At 43.5% G+C, this 21,842-nt stretch overlaps 1 protein-coding gene across 1 annotated transcript in view; it reads right to left on the bottom strand.

Annotated features, from left to right (window-relative positions):
* cntnap5a (contactin associated protein family member 5a) overlaps positions 1-21,842 on the bottom strand; it is a 105,462-nt gene that overhangs the window by 43,875 nt on the left and 39,745 nt on the right. The window contains exons 5-10 of the mRNA XM_068571908.1: positions 19,133-19,336; positions 18,207-18,388; positions 15,354-15,497; positions 11,845-12,142; positions 2,689-2,832; positions 1,636-1,795 (exon numbers count right to left, since the gene is read on the bottom strand). Coding sequence (XP_068428009.1) covers positions 1,636-1,795; positions 2,689-2,832; positions 11,845-12,142; positions 15,354-15,497; positions 18,207-18,388; positions 19,133-19,336 — 1,132 coding nt within the window. The remainder of the gene's footprint in view (positions 1-1,635; positions 1,796-2,688; positions 2,833-11,844; positions 12,143-15,353; positions 15,498-18,206; positions 18,389-19,132; positions 19,337-21,842) is intronic.

Raw genomic sequence — 21,842 nt, 5'->3', positions numbered from 1 at the left:
TGCTTTATTCCTCTATTTAATTATTGTCATTACTATGTTATTTTGTTTTGTTTATTTCTTAGTTTGTTCTTCTGGTATCGATTAGTTTTATTGTTTCAACTATTGCACATTTTGTCAGGGATCAATTGTTAAAAGTTATCGACTGTTTTGGTGCTACTAGATGTGGCAGGAACGGACGTTGATATTTTGCGATTTTTAAATTTAGATGAACTATATCATTTTCCTCTGGTTGTATAGAAGTCGATGCTTCATATGTTAAAGCTGCATTCTCTCTCCTGACCACCAGGGGGCGATTCCTCTGGTTGTATAGAAGTCTATGCTTCATATGTTAAAGCTGCATTCTCTCTCCTGACCACCAGGGGGCGACTCCTCTGGTTGTATAGAAGTCTATGCTTCATGTGTTAAAGCTGCATTCTCTCTCCTGACCACAAGGGGGCGACTCCTCTGGTTGTATAGAAGTCTATGCTTCATGTGTTAAAGCTGCATTCTCTCTCCTGACCACCAGGTGGCGACTCCTCTGGTTGTATAGAAGTCTATATAAGTGACTCTACTTCTCTCTTGATGTATTCCCTCAGTAAACATTGTAAACACGAGTTTATGTCTCAATCTCTAGTTTCTAGTCTTCTTCTATACAGCATGATGTTCATTTAGTACATTATGGTCTGTTAGAGTCAAAAAATGCTTTAGGGGCGGGGCGACAAGGTGATTGACAGGTCTCTACGAGAGCTGTGACGGGAACGGTCGTATTTCAAGATGGCGGCGAAACTCGAGGCTTCAAAGCCCCGCCTCCTATCCAGCCCGTGAGGACGGCGCGTGCTGGATGTCTGCTCTGAGCCACGTCTGCTCGGTTGTTTACATTTGATCAACGCCCTCCCTCCTCGACTCGCTTTGCCAGCAGACGTTTTTTGAAGCAGGCCCTTTTGGGAACCACTAAAGATGTATGTCTCCGCCTGGGAAAAAGAAAAACGTCTCCTTCCATTGTTCTGTCACTTCCCCGCAGCGCATCCCCTTCTTCGCCCGCTGCTTCGACAGACCGGCGGCAGCGTGTTGTGTGTTTGCATCCCTCCTGACAGCGAAACAATCTGGACTAGAAAAGCAGGTACTTTGACATCGAAGAGCCTCGGGGCAAACACCAGGGAAATAACCGCGGTTTGCGTGTTCGTCTCGTTCCCACGCATGTCTTTCAAAGAGCACGCAGAGGTTGGCGGCGCTCGCGCGGGTTCTGCCAATCCCCCTTTTCTTTGCCTTCCTTCGCGGGGCTAACGCAGCTGTGCAGGGTAATGAGGGATCGGGATAGGGAGGGTTGCCACACAGGACAGCAGGGAGCAGCTTGTTAGCATAGCCCTCCGTCAGGAAAAAAAAAGGTGTTGCAGAGTCTCCGTTGCGATTTAATTGGATGATCTTGTCAGCGTGTTTGTCTTTCTAGGACAAGATGTCAGTGACTTTCAGTCAGCTGTGCAGGCAACGCAACCGCCATCTCCGAATTAACAATGTGGGCATGAATAAGCCGCTGCCGCCGGCTCGGATAATGTCCTACAGATTTTTTTTTACAAGTTTGACACATTTCCGCTGTCGAAACGTCCTCTCAATCGCGAATTCAAAGCGTGAGATGAGAAGTCCGAAGCTCACTTTTACCTGTCTCGTATGTTGCACGTGTCGAACTGGAGCTCGTTATAATTTCCCAGCAGCCCCTGCTGCACGCGATTGAGGTCCATTGGCTGGCTGTTGATGAATATGAGCCGCACGCATCCCTGGAAGTCCGGAGTCGAGTTCTGACAGTCCTCTGTGGGACATCCTGCAGGGGAAAGACACACGGATGCAGCCTTTCACTGTCCAAGCACATCGTTAACCTTTCATGTGCCGGTCAATCGAGAGATGTGGGGCTGTTTTTCTACCATACCATGTCTTCTATACAAAGGAAAACATCCAAAATGAACCTTTAGCAGTATATTTTACTACCTCGTCTATTTGCATCTGTCGATTTCTACGCGATGACGCTTTCCTTCCTGACGGTTTATGCAGAGGGGTTTGTTTTATACCATTCATATTCTTATTTTTCTGATTCATGCAGTGATACAAAGTGATATCCAACATTCCCTCTGTAAAGACCTTCGACACCCAGACATCAATTAAGTGACACAATGAGTTTGCACCCGACTTCATCCAACGTTCAGATTCATTTTTGAAAATAAGCATGTATTTAATGCCTCATTTGAACATTTAAACATATATTTTTCATAAAACCCATAACTGGGTTCACACACGTAATAACCAATGGATTTCCAGGACTTTTAATCAAATGTCCATGACTTTTACTCCTATTTTTTATGACTTTTCCACGGCTTAACCAAATTTCCATGACTTTAAACAAAATGTCCACAACCAAACATTTAGTTTGATTAAAATAATAAACATTTATATAGATGCCTGCTTATATTTTGAGCTTCTTTCTTTTAAAAGTATATTAATGACAATGAACGACATGACTTTTACTATACTTTTGGGATTTTACTTTTTGTCAAGGACTTTTCCAGGCCTGTAAATAATCATTCTAAAATGCCACGACTTTTCCAGGTTTTCCATGACCGTAAAGAACCCTGTGTCTCAATGTCAGCACTCAGCTGTGGAAGTGTCCCATTTATTAGTCCCAGTATTGCTAAAAAACCACCGCGAGACCAATCCACAAACCTCCAAAGTTGAAGTTGCCTCCGGCCTCCAGCTGCTCCCACAGCTCGATAGTGACGGCCGGCTCGCCGTCCGCCGTCAGACTGACCTGCCGGCTCCTCGTGTTGAGGCTCACCGAGTGCCACAGACCGTCGCTGACTCCCTGACCTGAAGAACAACCATCACACATTACGAAGAGAAGAGATGAAGAGATGAAGAGATGTGCTGCTGCAACTTTACTACATTGTACTGTGACCTTTTCCACTCGTCGTTTCTCAAAAACGGAGACGAATGAGTCAAGTGACGTTAGCTAAAGGATCTCCGAAACCACCACGGTGATTCACTTCATATAAATTGGTGAAATACAGTAAAGTTAAAGAAGAGTTCTGTCGGCTCAGAAGGAATAGTCACAGAAATGTTCACTAGATTGTCAATAAGTACACTTTGCAAAGTCGGATTATAATAAAAGACACCTCTTCGTAATCCTACGAGCTTGTAGGAGTCTAATAAAGTACAATAGATCCTTGTGGGTTGTATATTAGTACCTGAAAAATCCCAACGCGGCCGGACACTCGGACACAGAATACGTTGTGTCTTCATTCCGAGGTACACCTTGACTGCCAGGGTGACAGCGGAGGATTTATTCCACCTGTGTTTGGGATTTAGTTCAAGATCCACTTTTATTTTGGTAATAGCTGCCGTCGAATCCCTCACAACAGTTGCATCTTTCTTTTCCTCCGACACGAGAGACGAGAGACAGTTGCGGCGCTCCGAGCCTCTCGCTCCCCCGCTCTGTCACTCGTCAACACTCTTTAACGCATATTTTATCAGTCGGATGAAAAGTTAACGTGTGAACAGAAAGACTACCGTCAGCGCCTTTTGTGTTAATTAATACGTTAACTCAAGGGTGGAATAGTTTACCTGCTTAAGCCCTTTTATGACGATTTGCTTAAAGGGCAACTGTTCCCATATATTTGTGTCTAAGTGACAAATGGGGGAAGCAATTTTTGGGGGTAAATTGGTGGAGTATTGAGAAGGCTGCAGACAGCAGTCTGCTTGTTATGGAGTCATGTGACTGATGTGTGCCGCCGATGTCAGAGCTTGTCAGAAAGATGACATGTAAATGCACAGACGCGAATGGTTGCGAAAAGCAGTGCAAATGACGCAAAAAAACGTTGCGAATATTCGCTTTTGTGCGACTACGGATAATATTGTGAACTCAGACACGGGGGGCGTTTGATGATCCAACCTTTGTGGTGTTTCCAGAACAAGTATAACGCAAAAATAGTTGTTTTTCTCATAGTCGATAGCGGAAATGAAAACTGTTTTACAGGTCAGTTTACGTTAGCTAGTGAGGCTATGTGCTGGTAGCTACAGGACTGTGACCGGGTCAGTTTAGGTTAGCTAGTGAGGCTATGTGCTGGTAGCTAGAGGAACGTGACCGGGTCAGTTTAGGTTAGCTAGTGAGGCTATGTGCTGGTAGCTACAGGAACGTGACCGGGTCAGTTTAGGTTAGCTAGTGAGGCTATGTGCTGGTAGCTAGAGGAACGTGACCAGGTCAGTTCACGTTAGCTAGTGAGGCTATGTGTAACTTGGGGTAATGTAGCCGCACCCCTTTCTGCCACAAATGGTTGCGAAAAAGCAAATCAACCACATAAAGTCGAGCGAGTAAAATCAGGCGAAAAAGCGTTGCGAATCTTCACCAGTGTTTTGGTGTGGACGCGGCATAAGAGACGAGATTGAGCAAAATTGAAAGAAAAAGGTTGTTTTTTTTCTTTAGGGTTATTTCCATAATGTTGTCAGACAAACCGAGTCTGTCAGCGGCAGAAACCAGCACACAGTGGACGCACATAGCGGTTACATCACAGTTTATTGGCAGCCGTCTGCAGCCTTCTCCTTCAATACCGGACCAATTCTAAAAATAAAATGTTCCCCATTAGTCACTGAAACACCAAAGTGACCCTTTAACACAATATTTCTGTACCTGGGGTGAAACATGCGTCGAGCTGAGAACCAGTTTTCAACCCACTCGGTCTTTTAAAATAATCCGCCGGAACCTGAAAGAGACGAGTAATTGGCCGACTCATCTGGAAATTCAGTCAAATTGACAGCGACAGCTCATCTCGCGGATCCGCGAGGAGAGGAACGCACACGGCGGCGGCCGCGGCGATGGTGAATGGAAATCACTGATCCGAGCCTCCATCGCTGATGTGTTAGTGACAAGGCGAAAGAATTAGCATCCCCATCAAGCTGCGCGGCGGCGGTCACGCAGAGGTGCACACTGGGAGTTATTTCGACTGGTCTGAGAGCCGTTCGGTCTCTTTGGGAGATATTGAGAAGTTCGCTAAGTATCCGGTGACGCCAAAAACAGGGTTCATACACATTGAGACCAATGGATTTCCATGACTTTAAAATACATTTTCACGACTAAACATGTGGTGAAATCTGGGTGTCAACATGAAAAAGTGATCAAATTTAGTATTTAAACTAAAATATTGTGAATTTCATTGAATTCAACCATATTTTCAAGACTTTAGAACTCATTCATATTACTTTTCACCAAATTTCCATGACTTTTAACTCATTTTCCATGAGAAAACATTGTGTGAAATGTGTGCGTAAACATTAAAAAGCGATAAAATGTCGTATTTAAACTAACAATGAGGATTCCAAAGCATAGAGTATAGTATATTAGACATTTATTTACGTCTATCTATCATTTTATTCATACAATCCACTGCTTCAGTGAACCTAACAAGAGATATGAAGAATTTCCAAAATTAAAATAAAGTTTTTCTGCTTTAGAGTCATATTTTCTCTTTACACTTTTGCCTTATGCTTTATTATATAGAGACCTGAGATTGTTCTGCAATTTTTGATGTCACACATGAGTATGTATCTTATAAGCAAAGGGCTTTAAAAGGTGAATTTAAGAAATGAGGTAAAATCGAGAAAACGACAGCTCAAAGGGTTAAATGACACAAATGAATGAGATTAAAAAAAGAATAAACATTCATATAGATGCCTGTATGTATGCTGCTGATATTTTGAGCCTCTTTCTTTTAAAAGCAGATTCATTATTTTCATTATGAACACATGAATATAACACATTGACATGACTTTTGGGACTTTTCCAGGTTTTCCATGACCGTATGAACCTTCAGAGCACCTTTTCATCCCAGAGGACCGTGCGTGCCGTTGGCCTTTCTGTCTCCACACCAGCGACCGTTTCATGGACGCAGCGGTGTCGCCGTGAGCGACTGCTGGCATCGGCTCGCAGATATATTTCTATTAATAAGTATTAATATCGCATGATCTCTTTGCTTGTCCTGCTGCTGGAAGCCCAACGTGTCAGAGTAGAACCTCGGACACCAAAAAAATACTAATATATTTGCCTACTCTGTCTGAGACGACAGCTCGGAGCGCCGCCGCCGCCGCCGCCGCCGCCGCCGCCGCCGCCGCCGCCGCCGCCGCCGCCGCCTCCAGGAAACACTGAGTTTCATGTGACAGCTTCATGTCATCACTGCAGGGGAGAATGAAACGAGCGTCTGGCAGGCGATGCGGAGACGGAGGCTGCGTGTCTGGCTGCTGGCGCCGTGATGGACACTTGTGGGTCTCCTGCTTCCACGGCGAGCAGCTGCACGTCCTCTCTGGGCCGCGAGCAGATGCACATACGTTTGGTTTCTCCACGTGCACGTGCGCGTGCACGTCGCTCCGCGTAGCGCTTCCTCATTGTCAAACACCACCGATTTCTCCTCAAGCTTCTTCTACGGTCTACTTTTACAGCTGAAATTTTTTCTGTATATTTGTTCTGTTTTTTTTCTGTATATTTGTTTATAATATTTAATTCTAAATAATAATATTTTTAATGACTTTTATTATTTAGATTTATATATATATATATATATATATATATATATATATATATATATATATATATATATATATATAAAAATTAAGGTCAAAATAAATATATATAAATGAATATATATTAATAAAAAATATATATTTCTTTTTATATTTTTATATTAATGTATAATATTTTTAAATTTAATTTGTATTCATCCATTATCTAAATAAAAAAGTCATAACTAAATATATATATATATATATATATATATATATATATATGTACTGAAAAGAAGAGCATAGTTTAAATTTAGATATAAAAAAAAATTGGCAGAAACTTCTGCGAGCCCTGCAGCTCAGTTTAATGATGGCACTGAGACGCCTCTGCTGCACAGGGTTTGACATTGCTGTGAGCTGTGTGATGCATTCTGGGAGGTGGGAACAGGTGAGAAAAAAGGGCCTAAAATAAAATCCATGAACTTACTTTTTTAATTAACATCCTCAGTTTTAAAATCCACAATTATCCCTCTGGTTGTTTCTCGTTGTAAACTGAGTTGTGTGCATTACAGACGAGGCAGGTCCCTCTATGTAACTCTACGTAACTCTTTGTAACCCTTTGTACCTCTATGTACCCTTTTTGTAACTATATGTACCTCTTTGTAGCTCTTTGTAACTCTATGTAGCTCTTTTGTAACTCTTTGGAGGTCTTTTGTAACTCTATGTAACTCTTTGTAACTCTATGTACTTCTTTGTAGCTCGAAGTACTTCTCTGTACCTCTTTGTACCTCTTTGTACATCTATGTAGCTCTTTGTAGCTCTATGTAACTCTATGTAGCTCTTTGTAACTCTGTGTACTTCAAATACCCGCCGCTCTGCACGCTGTTTCCTCGCCGCAGGATCATCACAGATGCAGCGGCGGTCTCGTCCGGTCTCCTGGGTCCTAGTGCTCTCCTCTGGTCCAGCACATCCGTCACAGAGCACATTTCCAGCTGCTGCGAGCGGCGCGCTCTCTACTTTGGGACGCTCTAATGAAATGAAGCAACGCCGTGTCTGTGGCTAATGCGGCGCATTCACTGCAGGACAAATCTGCGTTTTAATCACATTTACCGGCCACATCCGAGGGCTTATCTCTCTCCCAGCACGCTTCCAAAAAGCCGCCGACCTCCTCCACGAGCCATCCGAAATGTGTAACCGAGATGCTATCGGAGCTCTCGCTCGATAATAATTTCAGCGGCGACCTCCAGAGGAATCCGTGTGAAAAAGTGGATTAATAAATAGATAAACAGCCCCCCAAAAAAATGAGTGAGGGGTGGATTCCTGCATGTGGAACTCCGGTGCCGCATCTCTGGCGCTAAATTAATTAGCAGTGAAACTTTTTCCTCACACGCTGTTATTACAAACACGAGGCGGCCGCCAGGTCAGAGGCTCCTCGCGGGCCGCCGCTTCATCCCCCGCGCAGGTTGGTAATTAAATACAGCTTGAGGTAAATTATATAAAAGGGAATATTGTCTCTTGGAAGGTTGTCTCCTCCAGCTAGATTTCCCTGCAGCCCACCATCTGCTGGAAGTCTGCTTCCCCAAAACAATCACACTTATCTGTGTTGTATTTGCTCAGTCGATCCCGTGCAGACGGCTGAACGCTCGCCTCTCCTCTCACACTCATTTCCAGAAAATCAACTCTTTTTTTTTCCTCCTTTTGTTGAGTTTATTGAGGACAAAGGTGTTAAAAGTAAGTCGGATGAAATTACTTTGCGCACGCCGACATGTTGGATCGTCACTCGGAGGATTAACGCTTTTCTCTGTTCGCGCCGTCGGCTATTCTCTTCTCTCGGTGTGTTTTACATCCTCAACTTCATTTCCTCGCCTCGCGTCCTAGTCCCGCCCACCTGGGATGTGAGCGGGAGGAGGCGGGGAGGAGAGAGGAGAGAGGAGAAAGGAGAGAAGAAATAGGAGATAGGAGAGAAGAGAGATGAGAGAAGAAAGGAAAGAGGAGAGAAGAGAGAGGAAAAAGGAAAGAGGAGAGAGGAGAAAGGAGAAAGGGAAGAGGAGAGAGGAGAAAGGAAAGAGGAAAGAGGAAAGAAAGAAGAGGAAAAAGGAAAGAGGAGAGAGGAGAAAGGAAAAAGGAAAGAGGAGAGAAGAAATAGGAGAGAGGCGAGAGGAGAAAAGAGAGAGGAGAGAAGAAAGGAAAGAGGAGAGAAAAGAGAGGAAAAAGAAAAGAGGAGAGAGGAGAAAGGAAAAAGGAGAGAGGAGAAAGGAAAGAGGAGAGAAGAAATAAGAGAGAGGAGAGAAGAGAGAAAATAAGAAACAGGAGAGAGGCGAGAGGAGAAAGGAGAGAAGAAATAGGATACAGGAGATAGGAGAAAAGAGAGAGGAGAGAAGAAAGGAAAGAGGAGAGAAGGGAGAGAAAAAAAGGAGAGAAGAAATAGGAGAGAAGAGAGGAAAGGAGAGGAGAAAGGAAAGAGGAGAGAGGAGAAAGGAGCGAAAATAAGAAATAGGAGAAAGGAGACAGGAGAGGAGACAGGAGAGGAGTCGAGGCAACAGGCAGACGAACAATAAAAAGCTGCATCAAATGTTCATTGTTTTTTTAATAACCTGTCAAATGATCATAACTGTGTTCATAAAATTATTATGATAATTGTTTGAATTCAAGTCAGCACGCGGCAAAATATGACAAGATGCTGTCGGGTCTCTTTTCCACGTCAGAGGAGACGAAAAGACACACAAAGACACACAAAGACACACAAAAAAGATTTTAAAAAGGCAAAGGATGCACCTGTGCCTCCTCTTTCCTGCCTCCTTTCTTTTATCTCCTTTCTCCTCTCTCCTCTCGCTCTATTTTCTCCTCCAGATGCATTTTAGGAATTTAGGAATCCTAATTTAGGAGACAGGAGCGAGGAGACGAGGAGGCAGTAGCTAGGGAGCGAGCGCAGCGTTGCGTCTCCGTGGACAGACGAACACAAACAAGCCGCCAGGTGGAGGAAACAAAGTCAGCGGTTCACTTAAAGGGCCCTGTGGGATTCTTCCGGGAAAACAAACAAAAGGTATGTTTTGTTTACTAAAAGCCGCATGGTGCATCCTGCAGCGCCGAGAAACATATTGAGTGTGTTTCCTTCATCATGAAACATTCATGAACTATCTTTAAAATCCAGCATTGTTAACATCCGCGTTCACGAGCTCGCAGACTTCTGCCGGCGCTTTGAATCACAATCATCTTCATCGGCCTGAGTGTACATCTATTATCTATCAATCTAGACAACTATGTATACAGAAGGACAACAAAGTAGCACAGAGGGTAGCATAAACACGTAGCTGCTATGCTCAAAGTAAAGATAAATGTATGTACAAAAGTCTTCTGGAGTCTGGCGTCCCAGAGAGGGAGGAGTCTGCAGTTTGGTGAGTCCGCCGTGATATTTATTTATTCATCCTGGTCTAGTTGATCCCGTCTCTTCTCCTGCAGGCCTCCTCCTCCTCCTCCTCCTCCTCCTCCTACTCCTTCTCCTCCTCCTCCTCTTCCTCCTCTTCCTCCTCGGCCTGAGCAAGCTGACTGAGGGTCTATTGCCGTTGTGTGTGCAGGCGGTTTTAGTCGACACACACGAACACTGATCTACGACTCGCTCTGCAGGAGATCGCCGCCGCCCGCTGAGCAGTGAGATGCCGACAGCAGGACTATCGTACATCGCCGTGGCGCCGACACGATGACACAGAAAACCTTTCAACCAAAACTAGAATTTACCGCCCTCGCGGTTAATCTGCCCGACGAGCCCAGTTCGGGTTTTACGTCAATGTCTGACCAAAATGTCATCGCTTCAGCATTTTAGCAAGTGTGCAAAAATACTGAGGGGTGGAGAGACGGTTTGATTGACAGCTCAGACCCCCGGAAAGCCTCCACTGCAAAACGTCAGGAGCCTCTGAAATCATCAGACTGATTTGTCACTCTGAAATGTATTTTTATTCTCATCCATTGAACATCGTACAGCTTTAACTGTGCTTTACACACTGACTTTAAGCACATTAGAAAGACGTCTGGATGATATTCTCATAATTAGCACTTTAATTCACAAATTACAGTCACAGTGACCTCTGACCCCCAAAATTGAACCGCTCCATCCTGGAGTCCGGGTGGACCGTCGAGACAAATTTGAAGAAATTCCCCTCAGGCGTTTGTGAGATATCACGTTTACGAGAACGTAAAACACGACGCTGACGGCCGAGTCTGGTCCTGCGACGTGAAAGTTCACCCGTTTAATATGTCAAACGCACACTTTGAAGAACGCTTGTGCGGTTTAAAAGCGATCTTTGGAGACTGAAAAGCCCACTCACCGGTCATCATCATTATTTACGCACAACACAGCTTCTTCTTTTTAAACACACAATCAGAAAGCAGCGGCTCTGTCAGAGCAGCAGTTCTCAAAAAAACATCTTTTTTTTAACCACTGTTCTAGAGAGAGAAGTCCTCAGTAACACCGTTATTCAATGCATGTTCAATGCATGTTCAATGCATGTTCAATGCATATTCAATGCATGTTCAATGCATGTTCAATGCATATTCAATACATAGTCAATGCATGTTCAATGCATGTTCAATGCATAGTCAATGCATATTCAATACCTAGTCAATGCATATTCAATGCATATTCAATACATAGTCAATGCATATTCAATGCATATTCAATACATAGTCAATGCATATTCAATACCTAGTCAATGCATATTCAATGTATGTTCAATACATAGTCAGTGCATATTCAATACCTAGTCAATGCATATTCAATGCATATTCAATACATAGTCAATGCATATTCAATACCTAGTCAATGCATATTCAATGCATATTCAATACATAGTCAATGCATATTCAATGCATATTCAATACATAGTCAATGCATATTCAATACCTAGTCAATGCATATTCAATGCATATTCAATACATAGTCAATGCATATTCAATGTATGTTCAATACATAGTCAGTGCATATTCAATACCTAGTCAATGCATATTCAATGCATATTCAATACATAGTCAATGCATATTCAATGCATGTTCAATACATAGTCAATGCATATTCAATGCATAGTCAATGCATATTCAATACATAGTCAATGCATATTCAATGCATAGTCAATGCATATTCAATACATAGTCAATGCATATTCAATACATATTCAATGCGCATTCAATGCATGTTCAATGCACATTCAATGCATGTTCAATGCATGTTCAATGCATGTTCAATGCATGTTCAATGCATGTTCAATACATGTTCAATGCACATTCTATGCATGTTCAATGCATGTTCAATGCATGTTCTCACGTCTCGTCCCGTGAACTCACCGGTGGAGGCGTCTGCTCTGGCTCGCCCTGAGCCGTGCAGCGTCATCTGCAGCCGGCTGCTGTTGATCTGCAGCTGCAGCCTGTGGGGCTCCGGGTTCAGCTGCACGGAGAGCAGCAGCCCGTCCGGGTTCCACGTCCTGAACTGGAAGCGAACGGAGAACCCGCCGACGCCCGCGGCGGCGGAGGAGGACGCCGATGCTGCCGGCGGCGGCGGCGGAAGCGACAGGAAGCTGCTGCTGGAGCTCAGGAAGGTGCAGGCCACCAGCTGGGGCGGCGAACACGAGAAGGTCACGTTGCCCTGGAGGAGGACGAGAAAAAGCCCAAAGGACACAGATTCACACCGATCCTCCAGCGCCGGCGCTCGGGCGCGTCGAGTCTCACGGGAGGCTGGTGGTGACATATTGATATGCAGAGAAAAGGGGAACAGATGGTCGGGATGAAGAATCATGAGCGAAAAGCCCCGCCCACGCTAATGAAATGTCACCTTCAAGCGGTTCAAGTATTCGTCATCAGTTGTCAATTCATCACCAGCGGCCGCTCGCACTTCCGAGACGAACATATGACTTCGTAAGAATGATAGAAAAGTGCAAGTGCATGATGATTAAAGGAGTCTGACGCTTATGTAAATATGCCTTTTTGTGGGGGTAAGAAGAGAAGGTCAAGACGGCCTCCTCTGTGCGTTCAGCATCCTCTGAAGCTCGACATGTTTCAAACAGAATACAACCTTTCAGCGAGCGGTAGAGGATTCTACGCTCCAGCACACGAGGAGACCTGTCGCGTCCACAAAGCCTCCAAAACTCCTCCTGCGGGCGGGAGGGGGTCAGGGGTCAGGGGTCAGGGGTCAGGGGTCGACCGGCCAAACCGGAGGTTCCCAAACCTTTTCTGTCACGTCACACTTTAGAGGAAGAAAAATGACCCCAAAAAAATGACCTCCAGCTGTTCTTTCTCAATAGATTAAAGAAAACTGAAAGCAGATTGCTCCCACAGACAAAAACTAATAAAAATGTGCAATAACAATTCAAATAAAGTTCTATCTGTGCAAAAAATAAATAATAGTTTGTCAAAAAATTACCTGCAAATAACCTCTTTTGCACTAAATATATTTTTAAGAATCTGCATATCTGCCTTGCGCCCCACCTGTAATACCGCCGCGCCCCACTAGGGGGTGAAGACGCAAGATCCAAGATGTTTTTACTGTCATACGCACAGAAAACACAAAGTTATTCTACACAATGAAAGATTATTTTGCTCGGTCCTTCTAACACAGAATTACGTAAGGTAAAAGATAAATATATAAAAAATAAGGCACAAAATATAAAAGATTGAACAGTATTGCACAAAAAAATGATGATAATAGTATTGCTATCTCCTCTTCCTCTCCTCTTCCTCTCCTCTCCTCTTCCTCTCTACATGAATATAAAACATTTTCATGACTTTCACAAAACTTTTCTGGTTTTATTTTTTCCAGGATATTGTTTCCAGGCCTTGAGTCGACTCTTCCAGGTTTTTCCATGAGCGTCTGAACTCTAACGCCAACTCCTGCATCCGAGATGAATCCCTGACATTTTATTTGCTCCAAACCAACACGGTTGAACCCGTGAGATAAAAGAAAAAGCCATTAAAGCGTGCACGGCGGCGTGCACGGCGGCATGCACGGCGGCGTGCAGGCGGCTGTGTCGGGAGCGTTCAACACCGGCTGCCGGCGGCGGCTGAGGTCAGCGTCCCATTAGCGCGGCGCCTGCAGGCGGCGGCGCAGCAATCACAGCTCTTTGACTCTTGGTGGTCCACGGCGACCCGACGGAGACGCGGCGCTCAAACTCCATTACGGCGCCACGGTGGCGGCCTCGACGCTCCGGCTGTCAGCGCCGCGCTTTAGACACGTCAGAGAGGGAGGGGGGGGGGGTGATCTGTGAGTGGGAGGAGGGGGAGGGGCGTGGGGGGGAGGGGCTCTTCAGATAATGAATCCATTGGCTCACTCAGGATGTCTGGATTGTTTCTCTGCTTCCAGTTAGAGAAACACAGAGAAGTAATACTATATATTTCAGGACTAAAATAAGACTGTTATAGCACTAAAATAATAAAAAAATACGAATATATACATATATAATAAATAAATATTTTTAAATGATATGTATATATATTTATATTTGTATAATTTCATCACTAAAATAAGACTAAAATATAAGTAATATAATATATACATATATATATAAATATCTTATATATATATATATATTATATATATATATAAGAAATAAATAGACATATATATTTTGATATTATTTATTTATTTAAAATATTTAAATGAAATAAGACTAAAATATCTTCATAGAAATATCTCCATAACTATTGGACGGAGTGTCTCGATACCTTCTCCAGGCGTCCTGGTCCCCAGAGGATGTTTCCTCGTGACGTTGATGTTTCTCTTGACTATTTCTCTAGCGCCACCATGAGGTTGAACATGGCAACAATCAGGGATCGACACAGTAATCACACGAGGCCTTAAATGGTGACGCAATGCAACCTCGTACGTTAGCTGCTAACAGCTAACAAGCTAACTAGCGCTCCTCCTGCGATGTGTAACTATACATGCCGGCTGCATCTGGATAAGTTCCCGCGCGCCGTGCGGCTCATCCGCTAAACGTCTTTACTCAACGCTGAACGTTCTCACATCAATCACCGCCCGAAGAGAGACGACCTCCTGAGCTAATGGAACAAAAACACCTGTCACGCCGCGGACGCCCGCGGACGCACGTTCAAGACCCGTTATTGTGCGTCAGACAGCTGTCTCCAGTCCTCAACCTCCTCCAGAGACCGCAGCCTGCACTTTACAGCTAAACCATAGAATCACCCGAATATGCAATATATATGTAAATTGGCAGACATTGTGTATATATATCTATACGTGCTCTTGTGCACTTTCTGTTTCTTTGGCTGCTCTCTTTATGTATCATTAAATTAGTTTCCATCGCCACCGATAGAGAAGATGCCTTTCAAGTCTCAAACGGGAGAAGTGGCCGCTCACAGGGCGGAGCTTTTGAAGCCGGCGATTGTGTTTCCTGGAGGGGGAGGATGGAGATAACACCTGGATGGACACGGGGAAACCTGAAGAGCGTTCCTCTTTGTCGGCAGCAGAGCGGACCGAGGAGTCGTTTATATGGTGAATCAAAAGAAATCGCCAAATTAGGTCATCTAGAAACAACGTGACTATTCAAATAATGCTATATTTTATTGCACTTATTGTTGTATTTGGGTGAATCTATTTTATAATGTAATTGTTTTTCACAAATACACTACATGTATTATAATTATTTACCCTTTCAGCTTATTTTCTCTTGTTGGTGTCGGTTCAGCTGAAGGCTCAGGTAGAAAATCCACAGCACGCCAAAAACATTACGACATTTCTTAAATGATAAAAGCACATTTTGCTACGGAACATAACGATCACACGTATTGACCGATGTCTGGTAAAACCCTGCCGAGTGCTCTAAGCACAGCGCTGAACTCACCACGCTGTGTATCTGAGGCTTGCGTCTCTTCGCCAGGTCGATGACGTTGATGCCGTTGTAGTAGAGGTTCTCCACGCAGCCGTGGAAGTTCTTCCTCACGAAGGTGCCGGGTTTACCGGGCAGAGGGATGCCTCCGAAACTCAGCTTTCATGGAAAGAGAAACAGGAAGCGGTGGAAGTCTCAGCGTCGGAGGATCCGGTACACAAAGCAGGGTTCATACACAATGTGACCGGTGGGTAGTTATGACTTTTACATGACTGTAAAACACTGTAACATGACTGATGCCGTCTGCTTCACACACTTCTACACACTCAAAATGTGTGTGTGAACAGTACAAAGTGATAAAATGTAGTATTTAAACTAACAATGAGGATTCAAAGCATACAGTAAACCTTAAATGACTCAAATGAATGAGAGACAATGGTTTGATTAAAAGAATCAACATGTATATATATATTTTATATAAATATACTTTAAACTCAGCGTAAATGAATGCCCAAAGTTTTTGGAAAAATACCAAATTTCCATGACTTTTCCAAAACGTTTGAGGTTTTAATTTATTTGTATTTTTTTCAAGGACCTTTGCAGGCCTTGATAAAGAACCGTTTTAAAATTCCATGACTTTTCTTCAGCTTTTGAGAAATGTCTTCGTGCTATCGTCATATAAAAAGGGGAAGAACATTTTTTTTTTTGTACATAAAGTAAAAACTCTCTCTCTGTCTCTAAATACCCGCTCACACATGTCCTCCCCGGCTCGGCCTGAGCCGCTGACTCATGCAGCGAGTGAGAAAAACCGACTCCCACCGTTCCCCATGTTCTTCAGTCCCGACGAGGAGAAACATTAAGGAGTGGGAGGAGACGTTTCCCCTTCATTCAACCCCACAATGCCGTGCACAAAGTGCTCCATAAAGAAAAAAAAGTATTTTTTGGAGTGCAGGCGCTTGGCAGGCCCGCACAGAGCCTATTACACCTTTGGACTTGTGACTGTGAGCCAGACCTCATCAGGGCCCGGCCCTCAGTGTTGGCCCTCGCTAATGCTCTCCAGGCTGAATGGAGGAGAATCTCCTGCAGTCAGCTTCCACGATCCCTTTCAAAGACTTTTCCCAGAAAGAACCGAAGCCCATTTTTCTACTTTCCTCACCCGGCCGGTCGCTGCAGGAGCAAAGTGGCGCACGCCGCGTTTCAAACTGCCTCTCTGACAAAATGTGATTTCATTCGTTTCAGAATAACTGCGAACAGAATTCACAAACAATGGCTTCTGGATTTTAGAACCAGGCAGGAAGGAACAAAGACAGCCGGCTCCTGATTATCCAGACGGCTGAACAAGAACAACCGTCTCTACAATATCTCATCAGCTCGTGAAGAGAGACGACGGGGGGGGGGTCGCTGTCGACCAATCAGGAGCCAGCAGGGTTCTGGTTGAGTGAAAGAGGTCCGAACCCACCAGGCGGCGGCGGCCGAAGACGATGGAGCTTTGTTGCGTTGTTCCTTTTAAAAATCCGATCGTCAACGGGCAATCCGGTTGTGGGCGTCGACTCCCGGTCTCGTCTCCGGATTGCCGACATGGCGCCCGATGCGGGACAGGAGGGAGAAGTCCCCCCTCCCTCTCCTCCTCCATGACCCCCCAAGGAGATTATCACGAATCCCACCTTCCCGAACCAATCTCGCTCCTCCCGACTAAACCTGAGAGGAGCGCCGGCCAATCAGAGGCCTAGAGTGGGGTCACGGCTCGGCGGCCGGCTCCGTAATGCGGCTCCCTCTCTGGAGGTTTATCCACCGCCAGACCTTCTGAGATTGAATCCGTTCCCCCGGGGTCGGTGGGAAATAATCTCTCAGGCTGATTCGTTTTAAAAGGAGATCCCTGTGAAAAGAGAGTTTAATGTGCTGCGGACGCGACACGCCGGGTGCTGAACTGTGATTGGGCGATCACTGGAGCATGGGGGAGGGGCTTAGTGAGCAACCGATTCGTGGTGCTTAAATGACCGTAAGACACATTTTCAACACTCAACATGTATTGATAATGTTCTGGAATAAGCGATGGTCCAGGTGTGGCCCAGCTGGACGTCTGTTATTGCTTTTGAGAGAATAAAAACAACTCATCTCTGCAACGGTTTCTCTCTCTTCAATCATTCCTCACGGAGACCTCGTTTCCTAAGCGCCTACATTGAGTTCAGCGACTCTGTTTCCTGAGTCTCATGACTGCTTTGTGCTCATCCCCATGTTTAACCTTCTGAACCTCTTCTTTGAAGGTCTTCATCGATCGTTCAAGTCCTACCACTCCATGCATGGTCTCTGGTGCGATAGAGCAAAAAGAGACGGCATGTTCTGGCCTTTCACGTCAATATAAATCTAATTTTCATGTGTTTTTTTACCTATTTTCTGTGTACTATCATAATCTAATATACTATTAAAACATATATGAACTTATTATTCATTTTCTGTATACTAAAGCTTTCTTAATTATTAAAATAGACCTTGTGGTTGAGGAGATAATTAGTATTTAGTATGGGATGTAAACCATTCGGGTAAAAAAGATTTTTTTTAAATGTTTTTTTTCCCTTTTCTGTGTACTATCATGAACTAGTATACCACTAACATATATATGAACGTATCACATACGTTCACAAGGGGTTTCTGTATATTATAGCTTTTTTAATTATTCAAATAGACCTTGTGGTTGAGGAGATAATCAGAATTTAATACGAGATGCAAAACATTCGCAATTTCCTCCACGACATTGCGCAAGTAAAAAAAGCTTTAACACTGATTGAGTGGTCTGCTCATCAGCAGATATATATATATATATATATATATATATATATATATATATATGTATATTTTGTGCAGGTATACCTCGTAGTCCACCTCCAGAGAGTGTCCGTCCCCCTTGGCGTGGAAGTGCTGCGTGTGCGCGTCCACCGTGAGGTTGACCTGCTTGTTGAAGCGCTCCACCTGCACGTTGTGCCACTGCTGGTCGTCCAGCAGGCTGCCGACGCTCACCGCCACGCGGCCGCTGCTCAACCGCCGGCTGTCGTCTGAGGAAGAGGAGACGGAGAGGAGGAGGCTTTAGGTTGTATATATGCATATATATATATATATATATATATATATATATATATATATATATATATATATATATATATATATATATATATATAATTATTATTAAAATAAAACTACATTTTAGGATTTTAAGTATATATATATATATATATAGAATTAAATTATATCTATAATTAAAATATTATATATAATAAAATAATAATGAATTAATATAAATAAATAAATAATAAAATAAAATAATCGATTCATATATAAAATAATAATATAGATTAATTAATTAAGTAATTTATTTATTTATTTATTAATTAAAAATAAATAATATATATGTATATATATATATATATAAAATAAAACAATGATTAAAAGAAAAGTATATATATATATATATATATTACATACAAAAAAATATTACTTAAAAGAGTGTGTGTTTATTTAGTTATTAATAAAAAAATAACAATAATAATATACATAAAATGGTATACAGTTAGCTCGGGTACATGGCTTTTTAAATTATTATTATTACCTTTACCATTCTGGTAATCAAGTTAATTATCTTTTCCATCTTGCTAGAAAGCATAAATCTGACTGAAAGATGAGTTTCTTGTTGTTCTGCTTTCTGGCTGGCGAGCGTCTGGCCTGCAGTCACATGACCACCAGCCGCCCCGCCCCTCTCCGTCCAGAAGAGAGAGAGGGGCACTGTGTGGAGGATGCTTCACCTAGGTTGAGGTAGAGGTCCAGCCTCCCGCGGTGCAGCTCCAGGGTGATGTAATCCCCCCGCTGGCCCTCCCCGTGCAGCAGCACCCCCTCGGCCTGGTGGCTCTTGAAGCGCAGAGAGATCACGTCCTTCACCGTGGACATGGACTTCTGGTTGAACCGGTACAGCAGCGAGCTTCTGCCGTCAAAGTCCGCCACGTAGGACTCTGAGAGGAGAGGTGGAACGCTCAGGGATTAGGACTCGCTCCATTTGGTGACACTCTGAATGTCTGTAATGCTTTATGAACGGATTATAATCTGCTTCCAGAAGGCTGTAATTCAATATGTATGTTTGAAAAGAGCAGTGTGTATCAATGATGCATTTAATCTCTGTTCTTATGAGTTATAATATCTGTTATTATGCATTATAATCTGTCATTATGATTTAATAATCTCTGTTATTATGCTTTATAATCTCTGTTATTATGCTTTACAACATTTTCTTGCAGATATCATATTTCGCATTTTACTTAAATATGACCTCTTGTGATTTATTTTAACATTACAAAGCATGATCAGAGGGATTATAAAGATATGAAAACTGTTTTATTCAAATCAATATGAATTAATTAATTAATCTGAAATGCTTCACACTGTGTTGATTATTGCTATAAATCATAATATATATTCATGCATGATTATTTCTATAACTAAATATGTGTATCATGCACTATAGAAATACTCCCCATAGAATGTTGCTACTATGAAATTGCTTTCATAATTTAGTCCGCATAGATGTATACAACAACAACAACAACAACAACAACAACAACAACAACAACAACAACAACAACAAGAAGCTGCTTCATCTTCCAAATAATCTGCCATTTAATTTGAGTTTCATCTGTAATCACTGAATGACACGCATGTTAAAACACACAGGGGGTGTGTCATTAGCAGGAGAGGGTTCACGATCCAATCACACGCGTGTGTGTGTGTGTGTGTGTGTGTGTGTGTGTGTGTGTGTGTGTGGTATTGATCTCATCGATGTGAGCTACAGGATTTAGCGTCGCTCGTAAACATCCTCTGTTCGATATCCACTCGTCTTCCAGTAAATTGACATTTAATTTAAGGCGACAACAACAACAACAACAACAACAACCGCCGGCTGCAGGTTCCTGAGTTCAATTGAATGAATTCAAACGCCACGATAATCCAAGAGGCGGCGGCACCGAGACCCATCAGACCATCAAAAAATGAAGCGTGTTGAAGCGGCGGCGTTTCTGAACCAAAGGACATTTCTTTTGTCTGAAGCTCCTCCGTAACGTGCCGACATTTTGTTTTATTGTGATTTTTGTCGCTGATTCTGATTCTTTAGCTCCTAATCTTCCAGAGAGGAGTCTTATTCGCACGTGGCTGCAGTCAAAGCCCTGAACCAAACAGTTTGAACAAGTCGGGCGCCGCTCCAGCAGCCATTTTCTGGGGAATCCGGCTCAAAAAGATCAAATTATGATATAAAAGTGTTTTTTTTGCAGATGTACGTTTTGTTCCCAAGACTTTGCTGAACAAATACATACAACAAACACAAGTATTGGAATTAATTTGGGCTTCCTACGACGACTCAAACACCGCAGGGGAAACGGTCCAGAGCCCCCTAGAGGTCAACGAGAGACGTGCAGGGAAAAGAGTAGAAGCTCTCTCTCTCTCTCTCTCTCTCTCTCTCTCTCTCTCTCTCTCTCTCTCTCTCTCTCTCTCTCTCTCTCTCTCTTTCCTACAATTGACTTCAGGTCCTGAAGAGCAGATCTGAGATCAGCGGCGTTGTCGGTGCGCGTCCCGTGCGTGTAATCCTGCTTCAGAGAGGCGCCACCAGAGCGGCGTGACCTTTCCTGCTCCGACGGCGTCCTGTAGCGTGAGGCGCCGTCAGGTGGTTTGGTTTTTCCAGCAGGCAACAAACATATCGGGCGGAGCGAGGAGTACGAGTACGTTCTTCTTCATTTATATACCTGCTTCCTCCACATTCACGCGCCGTTGGGTCGGGGGGGTTTGGCCCCGCCCCCAGCAGAAGTGATTATTGTGGGATATTCACGCCGGCGTCTTCCCTCGGCGCATTAATCCGGCGGCTCATCGAGTTAGCGCCGCCTTGCCGCCGCGTGAGGGAGGCGTGTCGGTGAATCCTCATCACACGTGTTACGCACGTCGATTTCATCACCGAGTGCCTGCATCTCGCTCACGATTTCACGGACAGAATTGAAAAAAATTAATTAAATAAAATAGCCCTTCATCCTGATTATCAAGTATTTAATTTGTAAAAATAATTCCTATTTCAAGATGATTGTTGTTGTTTTTTTTCTTCAATTAAATTTCAAACACGAGCAGCGTTTCATATCGAGATGAAGAAGAGAAACGTGATCATAGTTCTGCTTTAATCGAACACGAGCGCCCTGCTAGCTTATCTGTGTGTGTGTGTGTGTGTGTGTGTGTGTGTGTGTGTGTGTGTGTGGGTCATCGTAGTTCAATTACAAATCATGCTGTATTTTGCAGATTCACATTCCTCAAGAAAATGAACCCCGGCTCAACTTTTTGTGTTTTTTTTCTCCTCGTTGCTGCACGATGATCATCCCCGTGTGTGTGTGTGTGTGTGTGTGTGTGTGTTTTAGACTCATCATTTCACTGCAGTCTGGAGTATCAAACAGCGTGTTAAAACTAAGTGAAGAGGAAACGGCTCCCTCATTA

Source organism: Clinocottus analis, unplaced genomic scaffold (genome assembly GCF_023055335.1).
Source record: "Clinocottus analis isolate CAN_PGR_092001 unplaced genomic scaffold, fCliAna1.0.p SCAF_12, whole genome shotgun sequence".
In the NCBI taxonomy this organism is placed as follows: domain Eukaryota; kingdom Metazoa; phylum Chordata; class Actinopteri; order Perciformes; family Cottidae; genus Clinocottus; species Clinocottus analis.
This window is presented reverse-complemented; position numbering and strand designations above follow the sequence as displayed.